This window comes from Aphelocoma coerulescens, unplaced genomic scaffold (genome assembly GCF_041296385.1).
Source record: "Aphelocoma coerulescens isolate FSJ_1873_10779 unplaced genomic scaffold, UR_Acoe_1.0 HiC_scaffold_552, whole genome shotgun sequence".
NCBI lineage: Eukaryota > Metazoa > Chordata > Aves > Passeriformes > Corvidae > Aphelocoma > Aphelocoma coerulescens.
In genome coordinates this window covers 5,802-29,717 of record NW_027183897.1, presented here as the reverse complement: position 1 = coordinate 29,717, position 23,916 = coordinate 5,802, and the positions used below count along the sequence as shown (strand labels likewise).

General features: G+C 58.9%; 1 protein-coding gene across 1 annotated transcript; it reads right to left on the bottom strand.

Moving 5' to 3' along the window:
- Nucleotides 1-1,235: 1,235 nt before the first annotated feature.
- Nucleotides 1,236-19,995, bottom strand: LOC138101853 (cytohesin-2). Its single transcript, XM_068999614.1, has 12 exons — nucleotides 19,890-19,995; nucleotides 18,074-18,221; nucleotides 15,845-15,911; nucleotides 14,828-14,946; nucleotides 13,987-14,067; nucleotides 13,072-13,184; nucleotides 11,213-11,361; nucleotides 9,846-9,958; nucleotides 6,501-6,579; nucleotides 5,332-5,403; nucleotides 3,320-3,474; nucleotides 1,236-1,663 (listed from the first exon to the last, which is right to left on the bottom strand). Exons 1-12 carry the CDS (start codon nucleotides 19,906-19,908, stop codon nucleotides 1,576-1,578), a joined length of 1,203 nt encoding a protein of 400 aa, XP_068855715.1. The 5' UTR covers nucleotides 19,909-19,995; the 3' UTR covers nucleotides 1,236-1,575.
- Nucleotides 19,996-23,916: the final 3,921 nt, after the last annotated feature.

Genomic DNA, 23,916 nt, shown 5'->3' with positions numbered 1-23,916 from the left:
ATCACCCAGAACCGACCCAAAACCACCCAGAACCGCCCCAAAATCACCCAAAACCGCCCCAAAATCACCCAGAACCGACCCAAAACCACCCAGAACCGACCCAAAATCACCCCAAAACCGCCCCAAAACCACCCAAAACTGCCCCAGAACCGCCCCAAAATCACCCAGAACCGACCCAAAACCACCCAGAACCGACCCAAAACCGCCCAAAACTGCCCAGAACCGCCCCAAAATCACCCAGAACCGACCCAAAATCACCCCAAAACCGCCCCAAAACCCCCCAGAACCACCCCAAAATCACCCAGAACCGCCCCAAAAACACCCCAAAACTGCCCAGAACCGCCCCAAAACCACCCAGAACTGACCCAAAATCACCCCAAAACCACCCAGAACCGCCCCAAAATCACCCAGAACCGACCCAAAATCACCCAGAACCACCCAAAATCACCCAGAACCGCCCCAAAAACACCCCAAAACCACCCAGAACCGCCCCAAAACCACCCAGAACTGACCCAAAATCACCCAGAACCACCCCAAAATCACCCCAAACCGCCCCAAAATCACCCAGAACCACCCCAAAATCACCCAGAATCGCCCCAAAAACACCCCAAAACCACCCAGAACCGCCCCAAAACCGCCCCAAAACTGCCCAGAACCGCCCCAAAACCACCCAGAACCGCCCCAAAACCACCCAAACCGCCCCAAAACCGCCCGAATCCGTCCCAAAATCACCCAGGACCGCCCCAAAACCGCCCCAAAACCCCCCAGAACCACCCCAAAATCACCCACAACCACCCCAAAATCACCCAGAACCGCCCCAAAACCACCCAGAACCGCCCCAAAATCAACCCAAAACCGCCCGAATCCACCCAAAATCAGCCAGAACCGCCCCAAAATCTCACCCGAATCCACCCCAAAATCTCACCTGGGAACCCTCCCGCACCTCGGAGCCCCCCAAAAATGGCCCCAACCCCCCCCAAAAATGGCCCCAAAAACCCCAAAATGGCCCCAAAGTTCTCCCCAAAGGGTCCCAAATCCCCGAAAATCTCACCCGAAATGGCCCCAAAACCCCCGAAATTCCCCCCAAACGGCCCCAAAAAAGGCCCCGCCCCCCCCCCAAATGTCCCAACCCCTCCCCAAATTCCCAAAAAAAATTCCCGAATTCCTTCGGATTTCTCCGGTTTTTATTTGGGGCCATAAATAAAGGGGGGGGGGGAGGGGAGGGGCCGGGACCCCCCCAGGAGCCCCAAACTGGGAGGGACTGGGAGGGACTGGGAGGGGAATTCTGGGGGTTCCTGGGGGGAATTTGGGATTCCCAGAGGGAATTTGGGAGGAATTTTGGGATTCCCGAGGGACTTTCGGGGCTCCCTGGGGAGGGAAAATTTTGGAATTTTGGGAATTTCGGGGCTCCCGGAGCGAATTCCGGAGGCTCCGGCCGCTCCCTCGTCGTCCTTTCCCAGTCCAGAGGAATTTTGGGGGGAATCCCCCCGATTTTTGGGAGGTTCCAGGTGGGAATTCCGGGGGTCCCGCCCCCTTTTCCGGTTTTGGGTTGGTTTTTTTTTTTTTCCCCTTTTTTTAGGGATTTTCCGGCTTTTTCTTGACCGAAATTCGCTTTTTCCGCGCCGCCAGCATCTCGTAGAAGGGATCCACGCTCACCGCAGCCCTGCCGGGATTTCGGGAATTTGGGGGGAATTTTCGGGAATTCCGGGCACCCCCCGAGCCCTTGGGGAACCCCCCTGGAAAAAATTCCCGCCCAAATCCACCCAGGGGATCCCAAAAAGCCCCAAAAAGCCCCAAAAAGCCCCAAAAAGCCCCAAATCCGTGGGGAAGAAGACCCAGAATGGATCCCGGGGGGGATTTTTTGGGAATTCTGGGGGTTCCAAAGGAATTTTGGGGGAATTTGGGGACGCCCTGGGAAAAATTCTCCCCAAAATCCCTCCCGGGAAGCCCCAAATCCACGGAAAAAGGACCCAAAATTCACCTGGGGATCCCCCAAACCCCCATTCAACGACCCCCGACCCCTCCTGGCCACTCCCAATTAATTTTGGGGATAATTTGGGATAATTTGGGAATTTTCAGGTGGAATTTCGGGACTCATTGGATGGATTTGACCCCAAAAAATCTCCTTTTAAAGCCCCAAAAATCCATTAAAAAAAACCCCAAAAATCCCATTTTTAACCCCAAACCCCCCTTTAACCACCCCTGACCCCCTCCTGTGTTTTTTGGGGATAATTTGGGATAATTTCGGACTTTTTGGGGCTCTCACTGGATGGATTTGATCCCAAAACCTCCCAAAAATCCACTAAAAACCCCCAAAAATCCATTAAAAAACCCCCAAAACCCCCATTTTTAACCCCAACCCCCCCTTTAACGATGCCCGATTCCCTCCTGACCACTGCCCGTTATTTTTGGGGTTATTTGGGGCGGTTTTGGGGCTCTCACTGGATGGATTTGATCCCAAAAATCCCATTTTTAGAGCTTTTAAACCCCCCAAAATCCATTTAAAAACCCCCAAAACCCCCATTTCTAACCCCAAACCCCCCCTTTAACGATGCCCGATTCCCTCCTGACCACTGCCCGTTATTTTTGGGGTTATTTGGGGCGGTTTTGGGGCTCTCACTGGATGGATTTGATCCCAAAAATCCCATTTTTAGAGCTTTTAAACCCCCCAAAATCCATTTAAAAACCCCCAAAACCCCCATTTCTAACCCCAAACCCCCCCTTTAACGATGCCCGATTCCCTCCTGACCACTGCCCGTTATTTTTGGTGCTGATTTGGGGTGATTTGGGGCGGTTTTGGGGCTCTCACTGGATGGATTTGATCCCAAAACCTCCCAAAAAATCCACTAAAACCCCCCAAAAATCCATTAAAAAAACCCCAAAACTCCCATTTCTAACCCCAACCCCCCCTTTAACGATGCCCAGTTCCCTCCTGTGTTTTTTGGGGTTAATTTGGGGTTAATTTGGGGTAAATTTGGGCATTTTTGGGGCTCTCACTGGATGGATTTGATCCCAAAAATCCCATTTTTAAAGCTTTTAAACCCCCAAAACTCCCATTTCTAACCCCAAACCCCCCTTTAACTCCCCCTGATCCCCTCCCATCCACTCCCCGTTATTTTTGGTGCTGATTTGGGGTTATTTGGGGCGGTTTTGGGGCTCTCACTGGATGGATTTGATCCCAAAAATCCCATTTTTAGAGCTTTGAAATCCCCAAAACCCCCATTTTTAACCCCAAACCCCCCCTTTAACGATGCCCGATTCCCTCCTGACCACTGCCCGTTATTTTTGGGGTGATTTGGGGCGGTTTTGGGGCTCTCACTGGATGGATTTGATCCACTCGTCCTTCTGCTCGCGGGTCGGCGCCGAGATCCGGTACACGGCGTGGTTCCCCTCCACCACGCGCCCGTCCGCCTCCGTCTTGCAGGCCTTGATCAGCTGCCCCTTGTTGTTGGGGATGTAGAGCTCGAAGCAGTGCTGGAAACCAGTACAGACCAGTAGGAACCAGTACAGACCAGTAGGAACCAGTACAAACCAGTTGGGACCAGTTTGGGAAAAATCGGGAGCGGTGGGAGAAAAAACGGGGCAGGAAAAGGGGAATTTCGGAGCATTTTTGGTGGGGATTTGGAGCTTAAAATGGTCTGGGAGAAGGGGAAAAACCAGTATAAACCAGTACAAACCAGTACAAACCAGTACAGACCAATAGAAACCAGTTTGGGACCAGTTTGGGAAAAATCGGGAGCGGCGGGAGAAGAAACGGGGCAGGAAAAGGGGAATTTCGGGGCATTTTTGGTGGGGATTTGGAGCTGGAAAGGGTCTGGGAGGAGGGGAAAAACCAGTTCAGACCAGCACAAACCAGTATAAACCAGTACAAACCAGTTTGGGAAAAATCGGGAGCAGTGGGAGAAGAAACGGGGCAGGAAAAGGGGAAAAAAGGGGAATTTCGGGGGATTTTGGGGGGATTTTGGGGGGTTTGGGAGGATTTGGGGGTTTTTTGTTTTTTTGGGAGCATTTTGGGGAATTTGGGGGGACTTTGGGGGCTTTGGGGGGATTTTGGGTTTTTTTGGGCCGTTTTTGGGAGGATTTTGGGGGGTTTTTAGGTGTTTTTGGGGGGATTTTGGGGGTTTTTGGCAGCATTTTGGGGGGATTTGGGGAGGTTTTTTGGGGGATTTTGGGGAGTTTTTGGGGGATGTTGGGCGGTTTTTGGGGGAGCTTTGTGGGGATTTTGGGGGTATTTAGAGGGGGTTTTGGTGTTTTTTGGGAGGTTTTGGGGGGATTTTGGGGGTTTGGGGTTTTTTTGGGGAGGCTTAGTTGTTTTTTTGTGGGATTTTGGGTGTTTTTTGTGGGATTTTGGGGAGTTTTTGGGTGATTTTGGGAGTTTTTGGGGGATTTGGGGAGTTTTTGGGGGATTTTGGGGGATTTTGGGGGATTTTGGGGGATTTTTGGGGGATTTTGGGGGATTTTGGGGGATTTTGGGGGATTTTTGGGGGATTTTGGGGGATTTTGGGGGGATTTTGGGAGTTTTTGGGTGATTTTGGGAGTTTTTGGGGGATTTGGGGGGATTTTGGGGGATTTTGGGGGATTTTGGGGAGTTTTTGGGTGATTTTGGGAGTTTTTGGGGGATTTGGGGAGTTCTTGGGGGATTTTGGGGGATTTTGGGGGGTTTTTGGGGGATTTTTGGGGGATTTTGGGGGATTTTGGGGGATTTTGGGGGATTTTTGGGGGATTTTGGGGGATTTTTGGGGGATTTTGGGGGATTTTTGGGGGATTTTTGGGGAATTTTGGGGGATTTGGGAAGTTTTGGGGGGTTTTGGGGGATTTTGGGGGATTTTTGGGGGATTTTGGGGGGTTTTGGGGGGATTTTGGGGGATTTTGGGGGATTTTGGGGGATTTTTGGGGGATTTTGGGGGATTTTGGGGGGATTTTGGGAGTTTTTGGGTGATTTTGGGAGTTTTTGGGGGATTTGGGGGGATTTTGGGGGATTTTGGGGGATTTTGGGGAGTTTTTGGGTGATTTTGGGAGTTTTTGGGGGATTTGGGAAGTTTTGGGGGTTTTTGGGGGATTTTGGGGGATTTTTGGGGGATTTTGGGGGATTTTGGGGGTTTTTGGGGGATTTTTGGGGGATTTTTGGGGGATTTTTGGGGGATTTTGGGGGATTTTTGGGGGATTTTGGGGGATTTTGGGGGGATTTTGGGGGGATTTTGGGGGATTTGGGAAGTTTTGGGGGTTTTTGGGGGATTTTTGGGGGATTTTGGGGGGTTTTGGGGAGTTTTGGGGGGATTTTGGGGGATTTTTGGGGGATTTTGGGGGATTTTGGGGGTTTTTGGCTCTCACCGGCTTGCGGGGATCCTCGACCTCGCGGATGCTCAGGTTCTCCAGGGGGATGATTCCCCGCGGCTCCTTGTCCTGCCGGAATTTGGGGGGATTTGGGGACTTTTGGGGGGTCCCAGAGGCGTTTTGGGATCCCAGGGAAGGATTTTGGGGGTCCCTGAGAGAAATTTGGGGGATTTGGGGGAGGATTTTGGGGTCCCTGAGAGAAATTTGGGGGATTTTGGGGACCCCTGGAGGAATTTTGGGGTCCCTGGGAGAAATTTGGGGGATTTTGGGGAGGATTTTGGGGGTCCTTGGAGAAATTTTGGGGTCCCTGAGAAAAATTTGGGGGATTTGGGGGAATTTTGGGGTCCCTGAAGGAATTTTGGGATCCCAGGACAGGATTTTAGGGGGATTTTGGGAGTCCTGGGGGGAATTTGGGGGGTCCTGAGGGGGATTTTGGGGTCCCTGGGGGGAATTTTGGGGCATTTGGGGGGGATTTTGGGGTTCCCAGAGTGGATTTTGGGGTGGATTTGGGGGATTTCGGGGATCCCAGAGAGAGATTTGGGGTCCTGAAGGGAGATTTTGGGACCTTTTGGGGCATTTTGGGGGGGGTTTGGAGCATTTTGGGGGGATTTTGGGGCATTTTGGGGGGGTTTTGGGGGTGTTTTGGGGGTCCCAGGGGTTTTGGGGGTGGCCGAGGAGGATTTTGGGGTTCCCAGGGTGGATTTTGGGGTGGATTTGGGGGATTTCGGGGAATTTGGGGGATCCCAGGAAGAGATTTGGGGTCCTGAAGGGAGATTTGGGTGGATTTTGGGGCATTTTGGGGGGGTTTTGGGGTATTTTGGGGGGGGGTTTTGGGGTATTTTGGGGGGGGGGGTTGGGGCATTTGGGGGAGGTTTTGGGGGTCCTGGGGGTTTTGGGGGTGCCCGAGGAGGATTTTGGGGTTCCCAGGGTGGATTTTGGGGTGGATTTGGGGGGTTTCGGGGACTTTTGGGGATCCCAGGGAGAGATTTGGGTTCCTGAAGGCAAATTTGGATGGATTTTGGGGCATTTTGGGGGGATTTTGGGGCATTTTGGGGGGGTTTCGGGGGTGTTTTGGGGCTCCTAGGGGTTTTGGGGGCGGCCGAGGAGGATTTTGGGGTTCCCAGGGTGGATTTTGGGGTGGATTTGGGGCATTTTGGGGCTCTCACCGTGGTGTACTCGAAGTAGTAGAGGCAGTTGTCGGTCAGGATGAACCAGCGGCGCTTCCACGTCTTCACCCGACCCCCTGGGCGGTTTCGGGGATTTTGGGGCATTTTGGGGCATTTTGGGGCATTTTGGGGCATTTTGGGGGGTCCAGGAGAGAATTTGGGGGGTCTGGGGTGGGATTTGGGGGGATTTTAGGGGGGATTTGGGGACTTTTGGGGCATTTTGGGGTTTTTTGGGAGGATTTGGGGGGGTCCAGGATAGAATTTGGGGGGATCTGGGGTGGGATTTTGGGGGATTTTAGGGGGGTTTTGAGGGGTTTTGGGGGGGATTTGGGGAATTTGGGTGTTTTTCGGGGGGTCCTGGAGAGAATTTGGTGGGTTTGGGGTTGGATTTGGGGGATTTCAGGGGGATTTGGGGGATTTTGGGAGGGATTTGAGGGATTTTGTGGGGAATTTGGGGAGATTTGGGGGCTCCAGGAGAGAATTTGGGGAGTCTGGGGTTGGATTTGGGGGATTTGGGGGGAATTTTGGGGGTTTTTGGGATTTTGGAAGGGTCTCATGAAGAATTTGGGGGTTTGGGGGAGGATTTGGGGGTTTTGGGGGAATTTAGGGGGTCCTGGGAGGGATTTGAGGGGATTTTGGGGGGTTCTGAGGTGATTTTGGGGGGTTCTGAGGTGATTTTGGGGGGATTTGGGGGATTTTGGGGGAATTTGGGGGATTTTGGGGGGGGGTCCCAAGCGCTGCCCTTCCCCCACTCCCCCACTCACCTCCTGTGGGGTCCCAACAGCAGCACCAGGGGGGGGAATTTGGGGATTTTTGGGGGAATTTGGGGAATTTTGGAGGGATTTGGAGGGAATTTGGGGGGAATTGGGGAATTTTCGGAGGAATTTGGGGAATTTTGGGGGAGAATTTCGGGGAATTTTTGGAGGAATTTGGGGAATTTTGGGGGAGAATTTCGGGGAATTTTGGAGGGAATTTGGGGAATTTTGGGGGGAATTGGGGAATTTCCGGAGGAATTTGGGGAATTTTGGGGACAATTTTGAGGAATTTCGGGGGGAATCCGAGAGAATTTGGGGCAAATTCGGGAGGGATTCGGTGGAAATTTGGGGCGAATTTGGGGAATTCCGGGAGAATTTGGGGAATTCCAGGGGGGGATTTTTAGGGAAATTTGGGAGTTTTTGGGGTCGTACAAAGAGAAAGGAAAAAAAGAGAAAAAAACAGGGAAAAAAAAGTTAAATTTTGGGAAAATCAAACTGGGAGAGACTGGGGGGGGGGGAGGGGAACTGGGAGGGGGCGTGGCCACGGCAAAGTGGGCGTGGCCTGGGGAGGGGGCGTGGCCCAGGTGAGGTGGGCGTGGCCAGGAGGAACCAATAGGACCCAAAATAGACCTAAAAAGGCCCAAAAATGCCCAAAAATGGGGATTTTGAGCGATTTCACCGGGAATTTTGGGGCGTGGTCCTGCCCAGGTGAGGTGGGCGTGGCCCGGGTGAGGTGGGCGTGGCCAGGAGGGCCTAAAAAGGCCAAAAAAGAGCCCCAAAATGGGGATTTTGAGCGATTCCACCCAGAATTTTTGGGGCGTGGTCCCCCCAGGTGAGGTGGGCGTGGCCCAGGTGAGGTGGGCGTGGCCAGAAGGACCCAAAAGAGCCCAAAAAAGGCCCCAAAAACAGCCCCAAAATGGGGATTTCGAGCGATTTCACCGGGAATTTTTGGGCGTGGCCCCTCCCAGGTGAGGTGGGCGTGGCCAAGGCGAGGTGGGCGTGGCCGGGAGGACCTAATAGAGCCCAAAAAAGACCTAAAAATGGGGATTTTGAGCGATTTCACCGGGAATTTTTGGGCGTGGTCCCCCCCAGGTGAGGTGGGTGTGGCCGGGAGAACCTAATAGAGCCCAAAATAGGCCCAAAACCACCCAAAAATGGGGATTTTGAGCCATTTCACTGGGAATTTTTGGAGCGTGGCTCCGCCCAGGTGAGGTGGGCGTGGCCTCAATGAGGTGGGCGTGGCCCAGGTGAGGTGGGCGTGGCCAAGAGCACCCAATAGTGCCCATAAAAGGCCCAAAAAACCCCAAAAATGGGGATTCTGAGCGATTTCACCGGGAATTTTCAGGCGTGGCCTCTCCCAGGTGAGGTGGGCGTGGCCAGGAGGGCTTAAAAAGGCCCAAAAAGAGCCCAAAAATGGGGATTTTGAGTGATTCCACCGGGAATTTTTGGGGCGTGGCCCCGCCCAGGTGAGGTGGACGTGGCCCAGGTGAGGGGGGCGTGGCCAGGAGGGCCCTAGAAAGGCCCAAAAAAAGCCCCAAAATGGGGATTTTGAGCGATTCCACCCAGAATTTTTGGGCGTGGCCTCTCCCAGGTGAAGTGGGCGTGGCCTGGGCGAGGTGGGCGTGGCCAGGAGGGCCCTAGAAAGGCCCAAAAAAAGCCCCAAAATGGGGATTTCGAGCGATTTCACTGGGAATTTTGGGGCGTGATCCCCCACAGGTGAGGTGGGCGTGGCCAAGGCGAGGTGGGCGTGGCCAAGGCGAGGTGGGCGTGGCCAAGGCGAGGTGGGCGTGGCCGGGAGGACCCAATAGAGCCCAAAAAAGGCCTAAAAATGGGGATTTTGAGCGATTTCACCGGGAATTTTTGGGCGTGGCCCCTCCCAGGTGAGGTGGGCGGGGCCCAGGTGAGGTGGGCGTGGCCAGGAGGACCCAATAGAGCCCAAAAAAGGTCTAAAAATGGGGATTTTGAGCGCTTTCACTGGGAATTTTGGGGCGTGGCCTCTCCCAGGTGAGGTGGGCGGGGCCCAGGTGAGGTGGGCGTGGCCAGGAGGACCCAATAGAGCCCAAAAAAGGCCTAAAAATGGGGATTTTGAGCGATTTCACCGGGAATTTTTGGGCGTGGCCCCTCCCAGGTGAGGTGGGCGGGGCCCAGGCGAGGTGGGCGTGGCCGGGAGGACCCAATAGAGCCCAAAAAAGGCCTAAAAATGGGGATTTTGAGCGCTTTCACTGGGAATTTTGGGGCGTGGCCCCCCCCAGGTGAGGTGGGTGTGGCCGGGAGAACCTAATAGAGCCCAAAATAGGCCCAAAACCACCCAAAAATGGGGATTTTGAGCCATTTCACTGGGAATTTTTGGAGCGTGGCCCCGCCCAGGTGAGGTGGGCGTGGCCCAGGTGAGGTGGGCGTGGCCAAGGCGAGGTGGGCGTGGCCGGGAGGACCTAAAAGAGCCCAAAAACGGCCTAAAAATGGGGATTTCAAGCGATTTCACCGGGAATTTTAGGGCGTGGCCTCTCCCAGGTGAGGTGGGCGGGGCCCAGGTGAGGTGGGCGTGGCCCAGGTGAGGTGGGCGGGGCCCAGGTGAGGGGGGCGGGGCCTACCCAGCTTGAGCAGCCAGCCCTCGCGGTCGGGGTTGAAGAAGGTGTGCGTGAGGTCGTTGCCGTCGTCCTCGGGGATCTTGAAGGGCTCCGAGCGGATGCTCTCGTACAGGTTCTGAATTCGGGGCAGATTCCGGGGATTTCGGGGCTTTTCGGGGGCTTTTGGGGAATTTTCCCCAGTTTGGAGAGGTTTCGGGGGGATTTTGAGGGATTTTGGGGGGATTTCGGGGGGATTTGGGGGGACTTTGGGGGATTTTTTAGGGGAATCTTGAGGGATTTGGGGAGGATTTTGAGGGAATTCGGAGTTCAGGAAAGATTTTGAGGGGATTTGGAGGAAATTTGGGAGTTTTGGGGGTTTTGCAAGGAAAAAACTCCACAAATCCCACCAAAATCACCAAATTGCCCTCAAATGCTCCCCAAAATCCGCCAAAAATCCCCCAAATCTCCCAAATCTCTCCTCTCAAGACCCCAAAATTCCCTGAAACTCCCCAAAATGCCCCAAAACTTCCCAAATTTCCCCCAATTCCCTTCAAATCCTCCCAAAATTCCCCCAAATCTACCCAACATCATCCCTAAAATCCCCCTCAATCCCCGAAACTCCCAAACTTTCCCCAAATTCCCCCCAAAATTGTCCCAAATTCCCGCTCACCTCAGCCCTGCTTAGGCCACGCCCACCCAAACCACGCCCCCAGAAACCCCGAAAAACCCCAGAATTTCCCCGAATTTCCACCTTTTCCTCCCCAAATTTTGGCCGAAATTGCCCCAAAAAGCGGCCACGCCCCCAGGCCACGCCCACCGACCACACCCACCCAAGCCACGCCCCTCAAACCCAATTTAAGCCACACCCACCTCAAGCCACGCCCCCAGAACCCCCCAAAACCCCCCAAAAACCCCCAAAATTCCCCAAATTTCCACCTTTTCTTCCCCAAATTTCACCCGAAATTGTCCCAAAAAGCGGCCGCGCCCCCCGACCACGCCCCCCGACCACACCCACCCAAGCCACGCCCCCTCAACCAGACTCAGACCACACCCACCTCAAGCCACGCCCCCAGAACCCCCCAAAACCCCCGAAAAACCCCAGAAATTCCCCAACTTTCCACCTTTCCCTCCCCAAATTTCACCCCAAAAAGCGGCCACGCCCCCAGGCCACGCCCACCGACCACACCCACCCAAGCCACGCCCCTCAAACCCAATTTAAGCCACACCCACCTCAAGCCACGCCCCCAGAACCCCCGAAAAACCCCAGAAATTCCCCGAATTTCCACCTTTTCCTCCCCGAATTTCGCCCGAAATCCCCCCAAAAAGCGGCCCCGCCCCCCGGCCCCGCCCCCCCAGGCCCCTCCCCCCCCCCGGCGGCCCCTCCCCCCACCCGCAGCAGCTCCTCGGGCAGGTCGCCGCCGTCGTTGATGCCGCGGTTCATGGCCACGAAGCGCTCGGCCGACGGCTTGTCCCGGACGTTGGGGTTGTGCAGGCTGGTGTTGAGCATGATCACGGCAAAGGAGAGCACGTAGCACGTGTCTGCGGGCACAGGTGGGCACAGGTGGGCACAGGTGTGTGCCAGGGAACCCTCAGGTGTGCCCAGGTGTGCCCAGGTGTGCCCAGGTGTGTCCCGGACGTTGGGGTTGTGCAGGCTGGTGTTGAGCATGATCACGGCAAAGGAGAGCACGTAGCACGTGTCTGCGGGCACAGGTGGGCACAGGTGGGCACAGGTGGGCACAGGGAACCCCCAGGTGTGGCTGTGTGAGCCCCAGGTGTGCCCAGGTGTGCCCAGGTGTGCCCCAGGTGTGCCCCAGGTGTGCCCAGGTGTGCCCAGGTGTGCCCCACACGTTGGGGTTGTGCAGGCTGGTGTTGAGCATGATCACGGCAAAGGAGAGCACGTAGCACGTGTCTGCGGGCACAGGTGGGCACAGGTGGGCACAGGTGTGTGCCAGGGAACCCTCAGGTGTGCCCAGGTGTGCCCAGGTGTGCCCAGGTGTGTCCCGGACGTTGGGGTTGTGCAGGCTGGTGTTGAGCATGATCACGGCAAAGGAGAGCACGTAGCACGTGTCTGCGGGCACAGGTGGGCACAGGTGGGCACAGGTGGGCACAGGGAACCCCCAGGTGTGTCTGTGTGAGCCCCAGGTGTGCCCAGGTGTGCCCAGGTGTGCCCAGGTGTGCCCCACACGTTGGGGCTGTGCAGGCTGGTGTTGAGCATGATCACGGCAAAGGAGAGCACGTAGCACGTGTCTGCGGGCACAGGTGGGCACAGGTGGGCACAGGTGTGTGCCAGGGAACCCTCAGGTGTGCCCAGGTGTGCCCAGGTGTGCCCAGGTGTGCCCCACACGTTGGGGTTGTGCAGGCTGGTGTTGAGCATGATCACGGCAAAGGAGAGCACGTAGCACGTGTCTGCGGGCACAGGTGGGCACAGGTGGGCACAGGGAACCCCCAGGTGTGGCTGTGTGAGCCCAGGTGTGCCCCAGGTGTGCCCAGGTGTGCCCAGGTGTGCCCCAACAGGCTCGTGTTGAGCATGATCACGGCAAAGGAGAGCACGTAGCACGTGTCTGTGGGCACAGGTGGGCACAGGTGGGCACAGGTGTGTGCCAGGGAACCCCCAGGTGTGTCTGTGTGTGCCCCAGGTGTGCCCAGGTGTGCCCAGGTGTGCCCAGGTGTGCCCCACACGTTGGGGCTGTGCAGGCTGGTGTTGAGCATGATCACGGCAAAGGAGAGCACGTAGCACGTGTCTGCGGGCACAGGTGGGCACAGGTGGGCACAGGTGGGCACAGGTGGGCACAGGGAATCCCCAGGTGTGTCTGTGTGAGCCCCAGGTGTGCCCAGGTGTGTCTGTGTGTGCCCAGGTGTGCCCAGGGGTGCCCAGGTGTGCCCGCTGTGCCCTCACCTGTGCAGGTGAACACGCCCGGGTTGCAGAGGCAGTGCCCAGGTGTGCCCAGGTGTGCCCAGGTGTGTCTGTGAGTGCCCAGGTGTGCCCAGGTGTGCCCAGGTGCCCGCTGTGCCCTCACCTGTGCAGGTGAACACGCCCGGGTTGCAGAGGCAGTGCCCAGGTGTGTCTGTGAGTGCCCAGGTGTGCCCAGGTGTGCCCAGGTGTGTCTGTGTGTGCCCAGGTGTGCCCAGGTGTGCCCAGGTGCCCGCTGTGCCCTCACCTGTGCAGGTGAACACGCCCGGGTTGCAGAGGCAGTGCCCAGGTGTGCCCAGGTGTGCCCAGGTGTGCCCAGGTGCCCGCTGTGCCCTCACCTGTGCAGGTGAACACGCCCGGGTTGCAGAGGCAGTAGCGCTGCGCGAACGCCTCCATCATGCGATCGATCTTCTGCGCCTCCCCCGGCAGCCGGAAACTCCACAGGAACTGCCTGCGACACCCCAAACCTCACCTGGCACCCCAAAATCCACCCCAAACCTCACCTGGCACCCCAAACCTCACCTGGCACCCCAAAAACTCACCTGGCACCCCAAAATCCAACTGGGACCCCCAAAATCCACCCCAAACCTCACCTGGCACCCCAAAACTCACCTGGCACCCCAAAATCCACCCCAAACCTCACCTGGCACCCCAAACCTCACCTGGCACCCCCAAAACTCACCCCAAACCTCACCTGGGACCCCAAACCTCACCTGGCACCCCAAACCTCACCCCAAACCTCACCTGGCACCCCAAAATCCAACTGGGACCCCCAAAATCCACCCCAAACCTCACCTGGCACCCCCAAACCTCACCTGGCACCCCAAAACTCACCTGGCACCCCAAAATCCACCCCAAACCTCACCTGGCACCCCCAAAACTCACCTGGGACCCCAAAACTCACCTGGCAGCCCAAAACTCACCTGGCACCCCAAAATCCACCCCAAACCTCACCTGGCACCCCCAACCTCACCTGGCACCCCAAAATCCACCCCAAAACTCACCTGGCACCCCCAAAATCCAACTGGGACCCCCAAAATCCACCCCAGGTGTGCCCAGGTGAGTTCCCAGCCCCCCCAGGTGCCCCCCAGGTGTGCCCAGGTGCCCCCAGGTGCCCCCAGGTGTGCCCAGGTGAGTTCCCAGCCCCCCCAGGTGCCCCCCAGGTGTGCCCAGGTGCCCCCAGGTGCCCCCAGGTGTGCCCAGGTGAGTTCCCAGCCCCCCCAGGTGCCCCCCGGTGCCCCCCGTGCCCGCACCTGAGCGCCTGCACCAGGTTGAGGTCGGTGAACTCGTGCAGGTCCACGAAGGCGTGCAGCACGCCCAGGTTGAACTCCTCCCTGCGGGGCGGGGCCGGGCTGTCAATCAACCACAGGCCACGCCCACCCGCTGCCAATCACCCACAGGCCACGCCCACCAGCTGTCAATCACACACAGGCCACGCCCACCCGCTGCCAATCACCCACAGGCCACACCCACCCGCTGTCGATCACCAACAGGCCACGCCCACCCGCTGCCAATCATCTCAGGCCACGCCTACCTGCTGTCAATCACCCACAGGCCACGCCCACCCGCTGCCAATCATCGTCTGCTCCCAGTGGTTCCCAGTCCCCCCCAGTTCTCCCCAGTTCCTCCCAATGCCCTCTCAGTTACTCCCAGTCCCTCCCAATCCCCTCCCAGTGGCTCCCAGTGCCCTCCCAGTCCCTCCCAATCCCCTCCCAGTCCCTCCCAGTGGCTCCCAGTGCCCTCCCAGTGGCTCCCAGTCCCCTCCCAGTTACTCCCAGTCCCTCCCAGTGGCTCCCAGTCCCTCCCAGTGCCCTGCAGAGTCCCCAGTTCCCCCTCCGAATCCCCCTCCCAGTCCCTCCCAGTGGCTCCCAGTCCCCTCCCAGTCCCTCCCAATCCTCTCCCAGTCCCTCCTAGTGGCTCCCAGTCCCTCCCAGTGGCTCCCAGTCCCCTCCCTATCCCCTCCCAATGGCTCCCACTGGCTCCTAGTTCCTTCCAGTCCCCTCCCAGTCCCTCCCAATCCCCTCCCAGTCCCCTCCCAGTGGCTCCCAATCCCCTCCCAGTCCCTCCCAATGGCTCCCAGTGCTCCCAGTGCACCTCTCGCCCAGGTAGTCTCCGATGGCCGTTTTGTTGAGCCCCTCTCCCTTGTAGAGGAACCGCGCGATGTCCTCGGCCGTGTGGCGCAGCAGCTCCTGCTCCACCAGGAACTGGATCCCCTGCGGGCCCAGTGCACCAAAATCGCCCAAATTCACCCCAAAATCCACCCCAAAATCCACCCCAAAGAACCCCAGAATTCACCCCAAAATCCACCCCAAGAACCCCAGAATTCACCCCAAAATTCACCCCAAAATCCACCCCAAAGAACCCCAAAGAACCCCAAAATCCACCCCAAAATCCACCCCAAGAACCCCAGAATTCACCCCAAAATTCACCCCAAAATCCACCCCAAAACCACCCAAAATTCACCCCAAAATCCACCCCAAAATTCACCCCAAAATCACCCCAAAATTCACCCCAAAAAGCCCCCAAAATCCACCCCAAAATCCGCCCCTGCTCCACCAGGAACTGGATCCCCTGCGGGCCCTCAGTGCACCCAAAAAAACCCAAAATTCACCCCAAAAATCCCCAAATTCTCCAAAATCCACCCCCAAAAACCCCAAAATCCCCAAAAATCCCCAAATTCTCCAAAATCTGCCCCCAAATCCTCAAAACCCAACCCAAAACCCCCCAAAATTCCCCAAAATCCACCCCAAAATCCCCAAAAATTGACCCCTCAGGATCTCCAACCTCCCCAAAAACCCCAAAATTCACCCCAAAATCCACCCCAAAAAACCCAAAAATTCACCCCAAAAACCCCAAATTCACCCCAAAAAACCCCAAATCCACCCCAAAACACCAAAATCCACCCAAAAAAACCCCCAAATTCACCCGAAATCCAAAAATCCACCCTCAAAATCCCCAAAAATCCCCAAAAACCCCCAAAATTCCCCAAAACCCACCCCCAAATCCCCAAAAATCGACTCCTCAGGATCCCCAACCTCCTCAAAAACCCCAAAACCCCCAAAATCCCCCCAAATCCCCCAAAATCCCCCCAAATCCCCAATTCCCGCTCACCTTTTTGGGGTCCATGTTGAATTTCTTGCGCCCCATCCCCATCTTCCGGTTCCGCTGCAGCGTCTTGCTGGAATTTTCGGGAATTTTGGGGGAAATTTGGGGAATTTTGGGGGAATTTTGGGGGAATTCTGGGGGATTTGGGGGAATTTTTGGGAATTTTGGGGGAATTTTGGGGGAATTCTGGGGGATTTGGGGGAATTTTTGGGAATTTTGGGGGAATTTTGGGGGAAATTTTGGGGAATTTTTGGGAAATTTGGGGGAATTTGGGGGAATTTGGGGGAATTTTTGGGGAATTTGGGGGAATTTTTGGGAATTTTGGGAGATTTGGGGAGGATTTTGGGGGAATTTTTGGGAACTTTGGGGGTCCCAAGTGGGAATTTTTGGGAGATTTTGGGGAAATTTGGGGAATTTTGGGGGTCCCGGGGAGGATTTGGGGGAATTTGGGGCAATTTTGGAAAACTTTGGGGGAATTTTGGGGAATTTTTGGGGTCCCAAGGGGGAATTTTTGGGAGATTTTTGGGAATTTGGGGGGATTTTGGGGGTCCTGGGGGAAAATTTGGGGAATTTGGGGGTCCTGGGGGGGAATTTTTGGCAACTTTGGGGGAATTTTTGGCAATTTGGGGGGATTTGGGGCAATTTTGGGGGTGAATTTGGGCTCCCAATTGGGAATTTTGGCTTTTTTGGGCTCCCGACTGCGAATTTTGGGATTTTTGGCCTCCCACGGCTGAATTTTTCCCTCCAAAATGGGGAAATTTTGGCTTTTTTGGATGCCCGGGTTGGAATTTTGGCTTTTTTGGGGTCCCAGCTGCAAATTTTGGCTTTTTTTGGCTCCCGGATGTGAATTTTCCCCTCCAAACCACAAAATTTTGGCTTTTTTGGGCTCCCAGAGTCCAAATTTTGCCATTTTTGGCTCCCACGGGTGAATTTTTCCCTCCAAAATGGGAAATTTTGCCCCCTAAAATGGAAATTTTGGCTTTTTTGGGCTCCCAGGGCTGAAATTTTCCTTCCAAAATGGGAAATTTTGCCATTTTTTGGCTCCCGGGTGTGAATTTTCCCCTCCCAAGCGGCTCCTTTGGGCTTTCCTTTGGCCTCCCCGGGCCGCCAGCTCCTCCCTCCGTCCCTCTGTCCGTCCGTCCCTCTGTCCATCCCTCTGTCCCTCTGTCCCTCTGTCTGTGCTTCTGTCCGTGCCTCTGTCCATCCCTCTGTCCCTCTGTCGGTCCCTCTGTCGGTCCCTCTATCTCTCTGTCCATCCCTCTGTCCCTCTGTCCCTCTGTCCGTCCCTCTGTCGGTCCCTGTGTCCGTCCCTCTGTCCCTCTGTCCCTCTATCCCTCTGTCCGTCCCTCTATCTCTCTGTCCCTCTATCCGTCCCACTGCCCCTCTGTCCCTCTACCTCTGTCCATCCCTCTGTCCATCCCTCTGTCCGTCCCTCTGTCCGTCCCTCTGTCCATCCCTCTGTCCGTCCCTCTCTCTGTCCATCCCTCCGTCCCTGTGTCCCTCCCTGTGTCGGTCCCTGTGTCCATCCCTCTGTCTGTCCCTCTGTCCGTCCCTCTGTCCATCCCTCTGTCTCTCTGTCCCTCTCTCTGTTCCTCTGTCAGTCCCTGGGTCCCTGTGTCCGTCCGTCTGTCCCTCTGTCCCTCTCTCTGTCCCTCTGTCTGTCCCTGTGTCAGTCCCTCTGTTGGTCCCTGGCTCCCCGTGTCCGTCCGTCTGTCTCTCTGTCCGTCCCTCTGTCCCTCTGTCCGTGCCTCTGTCCGTCCCTGTATCCCTCTGTCCCTTTGTCGGTCCCTCTGTCGGTCCCTCCATCCCTGTGTCCGTCCGTCTGTCCCTCTGTCCCTCTGTCCCTGTGTCGGTCTCTGGCTCCCCGTGTCCGTCCGTCTGTCCCTCTGTCCCTCTGTCTGTCCCTCTGTTGGTCCCTGTGTCCCTCCCTCTGTCGGTCCCTGGCTCCCCGTGTCCGTCCGTCTGTCCGTCTGTCTCTCTGTCCCTCTGTTGGTCCCTGTGTCCCTCCCTCTGTCAGTCCCTGGCTCCCCGTGTCCGTCCGTCTGTCCCTCTGTCCCTCTCTCTGTCCCTCTGTTGGTCCCTGTGTCCGTCCCTCTGTCGGTCCCTGGCTCCCCGTGTCCGTCCGTCTGTCCCTCTGTCCCTCTCTCTGTCCCTCTGTTGGTCCCTGTGTCCGTCCCTCTGTCGGTCCCTCTGTCCCCGTGTCCGTCCGTCTGTCGGGCCGCGCTGGCCGCTCACCTGCCCTCGGTGGCCTCGAGCCCCTCCACCTCGCTGATGGCCTCGCTGAGCTCCAGCCGCAGCCTCTGGATCTCCCCGAGCAGCTCCTGCTTGCGCCGCCGGATGCTCTCCAGCTCGCGCCGCTCCTCGGCCGTCAGGTCCGCGGGCACTGCGGGCGCGGCTCGGCACAGGCCACGCCCACAAGCGCAAGGCCACGCCCACCAAAACCCAGGCCACGCCCACCAAAACCCACCCGACCACGCCCACCAATCCCAGGCCACGCCCACCAATCCCAGGCCACGCCCACAAACGCAGGCCACGCCCACCAAAACCAGCCTGCTCACGCCCACAAACACCAGGCCGCGCCCCCGGCCCGCAGACCACGCCCACCAAAACCCGCCTGACCACGCCCACCAACCCCAGGCCACACCCCCGAACCACATGGCCACGCCCACCAACCCCAGCCCATGCCCACAACCTGCATGGCCACGCCCACCAAACCCAGGCCACGCCCACAAACCCGCCTGGCCATGACCACAGCGCATCTGGCCACGCCCACCAACCCACCGGGTCACGCCCACAAACCCACAGGCCACACCCACCACTGCCTGGTAACGCCCACAGCCCACCTGGCCACGCCTGCCACACCCCAGGCCACACCCGCCACTGCCTGGCCACGCCCACAACCCGGCTGGCCACGCCCACCACTGCCTGGTAACACCCACAGCCCACCTGGCCACGCCCACAAAGCCGCCTGGCCACGCCCCATCGGCCTTCCCGGCCACGCCCACCATTGCAAGGCCACGCCCACAAACCTCCTGGTCACGCCCCAGCCCGCCTGTCCGCCCCCACAAACCTGCCTGGCCACGCCCACCAACCCACCTGGCCACGCCCACCAATCCGCAGACCATGCCCGGCACTGCCAGGCCACGCCCACAGCCCGCTTGGCCACACCCACAAACCCCACCTAGCCACGCCCACCACACCCCAGGCCACGCCCACGACCCGGCTGGCCACGCCCACCACTGCCTGGTAGCACCCACAGCCCACCTGGCCACGCCCACCACTGCCAGGCCACGCCCACTGCCTGCCAGTCCACCTCCACAAACCCACATGGCCACGCCCACCTACAGCATGGCCACACCCATAACCCACATGGCCACGCCCCACTGCCTTCCTGGCCACACCCACAAGCCCGGTTGACCACGCCCACCCACGCTAAGCCACGCCCCTCCATCTTCTAAGCCACGCCCACCGCAAGTTTGACCACGCCTAGTTCTGGCTCGGCCACGCCCGCTTGGCCCTAACCCCGCCCATTTTCCCTGCAAGCCACGCCCCTTTCCTGCTGACCACGCCCCTTCCTTTGGCCACGCCCCTTCCCTGCCGACCCCGCCCCTCCCTTTGACCACGCCCTTTCCTTCTGACCCCGCCCCTTCCTTTGGCCACGCCCCTTTTCTACAGACCCTGCCCCCTTCCTTTGGCCACGCCCCTTTCCTGCAGACCCCTCCCCCTTTCTTTGGCCACGCCCCTTTCCTGCCGACCCCGCCCCCTCCCTTTGGCCACGCCCCTTCCTCCCAACCCTTGGTTGCTCTGGGAGGCCCCGCCCCCCTCATGGAACCGTCTCAACCTCCCCCCACCCCTTGGTCCCGCCCGGTCACGTGACCCCCCCCCTCCCGCCCTCCTTTTCCCGCCGCGCCCATCACGTGACCTCTCCTCGCTCCGCCATTGGTCCGCGCCTCACGGAACCCCCCCCCTCCCTTTCCCCTCCCGTTCCCCTCACTCCTTCCCCGCCCCGCCCCGGTTCCCGCCCGGTCCCCGCCGCTCTCAGCGGCCTCACCGTAAACTCCGTCCTCCATGGCGGGGCCGGGGCCGCTCCGCTTCGCCCGCTCCGCCCGCTCCGCCCGCCCCGCCGGGCCCCGGGCCCGCTCCGGCACCGCCGCCCGGCCGCTCCCGCCCCTCGCCGCCGCTGTAACCAATCAGCGCCTCGCTCGGGATGAGTGACGGGCGGCGCGGCTAATGGGAGGGCTCGATGGGTGCGATCTCGGCGCTGACCAATGAGAACGCGTGGTTGCATGACTGGCGGGAGGGCTGGCCAATCACAGGTGTTTAAGGCGCGGCCTCGCCGTTCCTATGTGATTGACAGCGTTTTCGGCCAATGGAAAAGGCGAGATTCGCCGGAGGGGGCGGGGATTGACCCTTGATCGGCGTTCGGCTGCGGGCTCATTAATATTAATGACCTCATCCATATTAACGACGTTTCCCGGGGTTCCACGTGTCCCCTGCAGGCCCCAAATGACCCCAAATGACCCCGTTTGACCCCAAATGACCCCAAACCCCCCCCACGAGCCCTCCCCACCCCCCCCGAGTCCCCCATGTCCCCCCAAGCCCCGCCCCCCTCAAATTCCCGCTTTTTCACGCTTCGTTTTTATTGGAAAGAGCGAAATTCCCGTAAAAACCCCGCATGCGGGGGGCGGGGCCAAGCCGGGCTGGGCGGGGCCTCCGGAGTGGGCGTGGTCAAGCCCGAGGGGGGCGTGGTCAAGCCGGGGAGGGGAGGGGCGAGCGGGTGGGCGTGGCCTGAGGGGAAAGGGGGCGGGGCTTGATGGGGCGGGGCCAAAGGGGGCGGGGCTTGTGAAGGGGGCGGGGCCTGGGCGGTCCCGGGGGGGCTCCCAATGATCCCAGCCCCCCCCCCCCCCCCCCCCGCGTGCTTTAACTGGGATTTGGGACTGGGAGGGACTGGGAGGCACTGGGGGCGGCACTGCCTGGAGACTGGGAGTTACTGGTCCAAACTGGTCCGTACTGGTCCAGGGAACAGGGAGTTACTGGTCCAAAGTGACCCAAACTGGTCCGTACTGGTCTGGGGAAACTGGGAGTTACTGGTCCAAACTGGCCCGAACTGGTCCAGGGAACAGGGAGTTACTGGTCCAAACTGGCCCAAACTGGTCCGTACTGGTCTGGGGAAACTGGGAGTTACTGGTCCAAACTGGCCCGAACTGGTCCAGGGAACGGGGAGTTACTGGTCCAAAGTGGCCCAAACTGGTCCGTACTGGTCTGGGGAACTGGGAGTTAATGGTCCAAACTGGTCCAAACTGGTCCGGGGAAACTGGGAGTTACTGGTCCAAAGTGGTCCAAAGTGGTCTGGGGAACTGGGAGTTACTGGTCCAAACTGGCCCAAACTAGTCCAAACTGGTCCAGGGAATGGGGAGTTACTGGTCCAAACTGGTCCAAACTGGTGCAAGGAAACTGGGAGTTACTGGTCCAAAGTGGTCCAGGGAACGGGGAGTTACTGGTCCAAACTGGTCCAAAGTGGTCCAGGGAACGGGGAGTTACTGGTCCAAACTGGTCCAAAGTGGTCCAGGGAACGGGGAGTTACTGGTCCAAACTGGCCCAAACTGGTCCGTACTGGTCTGGGGAAACTGGGAGTTACTGGTCCAAACTGGTCCAAACTGGTCCGGGGAAACTGGGAGTTACTGGTCCAAAGTGGTCCAGGGAACTGGTCCAAACTGGCCCAAACTGGTCCAAAGTGGTCTGGGGAACTGGGAGTTACTGGTCCAAACTAGTCCAAACTGGTCCAGGGAACGGGGAGTTACTGGTCCAAACTGGTCCAAACTGGTGCAAGGAAACTGGGAGTTACTGGTCCAAAGTGGTCCAGGGAACGGGGAGTTACTGGTCCAAACTGGTCCAAAGTGGTCCAGGGAAACTGGGAGTTACTGGTCCTGTACCAGGCAGGAAACTGGAAGTTACTGGTCCGAACTGGTCTGAACTGGTCCGGGGAACTGGGAGTTACTGGTCCGAACTGGTCCGAACTGGTCCAAACCGGTACAGGGAAACTGGGAGTTACTGGTCCGAACTGGCCCAAACTGGCCCAAACTGGTCCAGGGAAACTGGGATACTGGTCCCATATCAGGCAGGGAACTGGGAGTTACTGGTCCAAACTGGCCCAAAGTGGCCCAAACTGGTCCGAACTGGTCTGGGGAACGTGGGGATTCTGGCTCAAACTGGCCCAAACTGGCCCAAAGTGGCCCAAACTGGTCCATACTGGTCCGTACTGGTGGGGGGCATCCCGGGGGTCCCAGCCCCCCCCTTTAAGGCACTGGGGGTGGGGGGGGGAGGGGCAAAATGGGGCAAAATGAGGCGATTTTGGGACCCCCCCGGGGACAGAAAATTTGGGGAAATCCCCCCCAAAAATGGCGATTTTGGGACCCCCAAAAATGAGGATTTTTGGGGAATTCCCCCCCCCCCCCAAAATGGCGATTTTGGGACCCCCCCAGGGACAGAAATTTTGGGGAAATCCCCCCCAAAAATTGGCAGTTCTGGGACCTCCTAAAAATGACGATTTTGGGGTCTCCGAGGGATTAAAAATTGGGGGAATCCCCCCCAAAATTGGGCGGATTTGGGACTGGGGCGGTTCAGCCCCTGCTCAATTTGGGGAGGGGCTCCGGTGCCCCCCAAAATCCCCCCTAAAATGGGGGGGAGGGGCCGGAGGGGGATTTGGGGGGGGTTGGGGGGATCCCGGGAGGGATTTTGGGGGGTCCTTGGGGATTTTGGGGGGTCCTGGGAGGATTGGGGGGAGATTTGGGGGGTCCTGGGGGGGGTCCCGGTGACTCCAGAGGGGCCCGGGGGGGTCCCAGGGTGGATTTTGGGGGTCCCAGATGGATTTTGGGGGTCCTGGGGTGGATTTTGGGGGTCCCAAGGGAGTCCTAGGATGGATTTTGGGGTCCCCCGGGGTGGATTTTGGGGGTCCCAGGGGGTCCCGGGGTGGATTTTGGAGGTCCCGGGATGGATTTTGGGGGTTCCAGGTGGATTTTGGGGTCCCCCGGGGTGGATTTTGCGGGTCCCAGGTGGATTTGGGGGTCCCGGGATGGATTTTGGGGGTCCCAGGTGGATTTTGGGGGTTCCAGGGGGGTCCCAGGTGGATTTTGGGGGTCCCAGGGGGGTCCCGGGTGGATTTTGGGGTCCCAGGTGGATTTTGGGGGTCCTGGGATGGATTTTGGGGGTCCCAGGGGGGTCCCGGGTGGATTTTGGGGGTCCCGGAGAGGATTTTGAGGGTCCCGGGCAGATTTTGGGGATCCCAGGATGAATTTTGGGGTCCCCGGGGTGGATTTTGGGGGTCCCGGGTGGATTTTGGGGGTTCCAGGGGGGTCCCAGGTGGATTTTGGGGGTCCCGGGATGGATTTTGGGGGTCCCGGGGGGTCCCAGGTGGATTTTGGGGGTCCCGGGATGGATTTTGGGGGTCCCGGGGGGTCCCAGGTGGATTTTGGGGGTCCCGGGTGGATTTTGGGGGTTCCCGGGGGGGTCCCGGGTGGATTTTTGGGTTCCCCCCCCGGGGTGGATTTTGGGGGTCCCTACACGGGGGTCGTTTTCCTATTGAGGGTCCCGGTGCCCCCCCCGGGGGCGGCTCCGTCCCCTCCCCCCCCCGGGCCGCCCCCCGCCCCTCCCCCCCCGTGCAGCTGCAGGAAGGCGGGGGGGGGCGGGGCCGCTCCGGGGGTGCCCGGGGGTGGGGGCGGGGCTTGGGGACCCCCCGCGGGGGGCTGGGCGGTGGGGAGGGGCTGCGCCGGGGGGAGGGGCGGCTCCCCCACCCCTCCCCCTCCCCCTCCCCCTCCCCCTCCCCCCGCCGCCGCCGCCCCTCCCCCGCCGCGGCCCAGGGTGTACATGGAGATCTCGGCGTGGTGGTGGTGGTGGTGGTGGTGGTGGGCGGCGGGGGGAGGGGCGGCGGCGGCGGCGGCGGCGGGGGGAGGGGGAGGGGGAGGGGAGGCTTTGCCGCGGGGTGGGGGAGGGGGCGAGTCGCGCGAGCGGCCGCTGGAGCGCGAGCCCGAGCGGGAGCGGCGGCGCGGGGGGCGGGGCCGCGGGAGGGGGAGGGGCGGCGG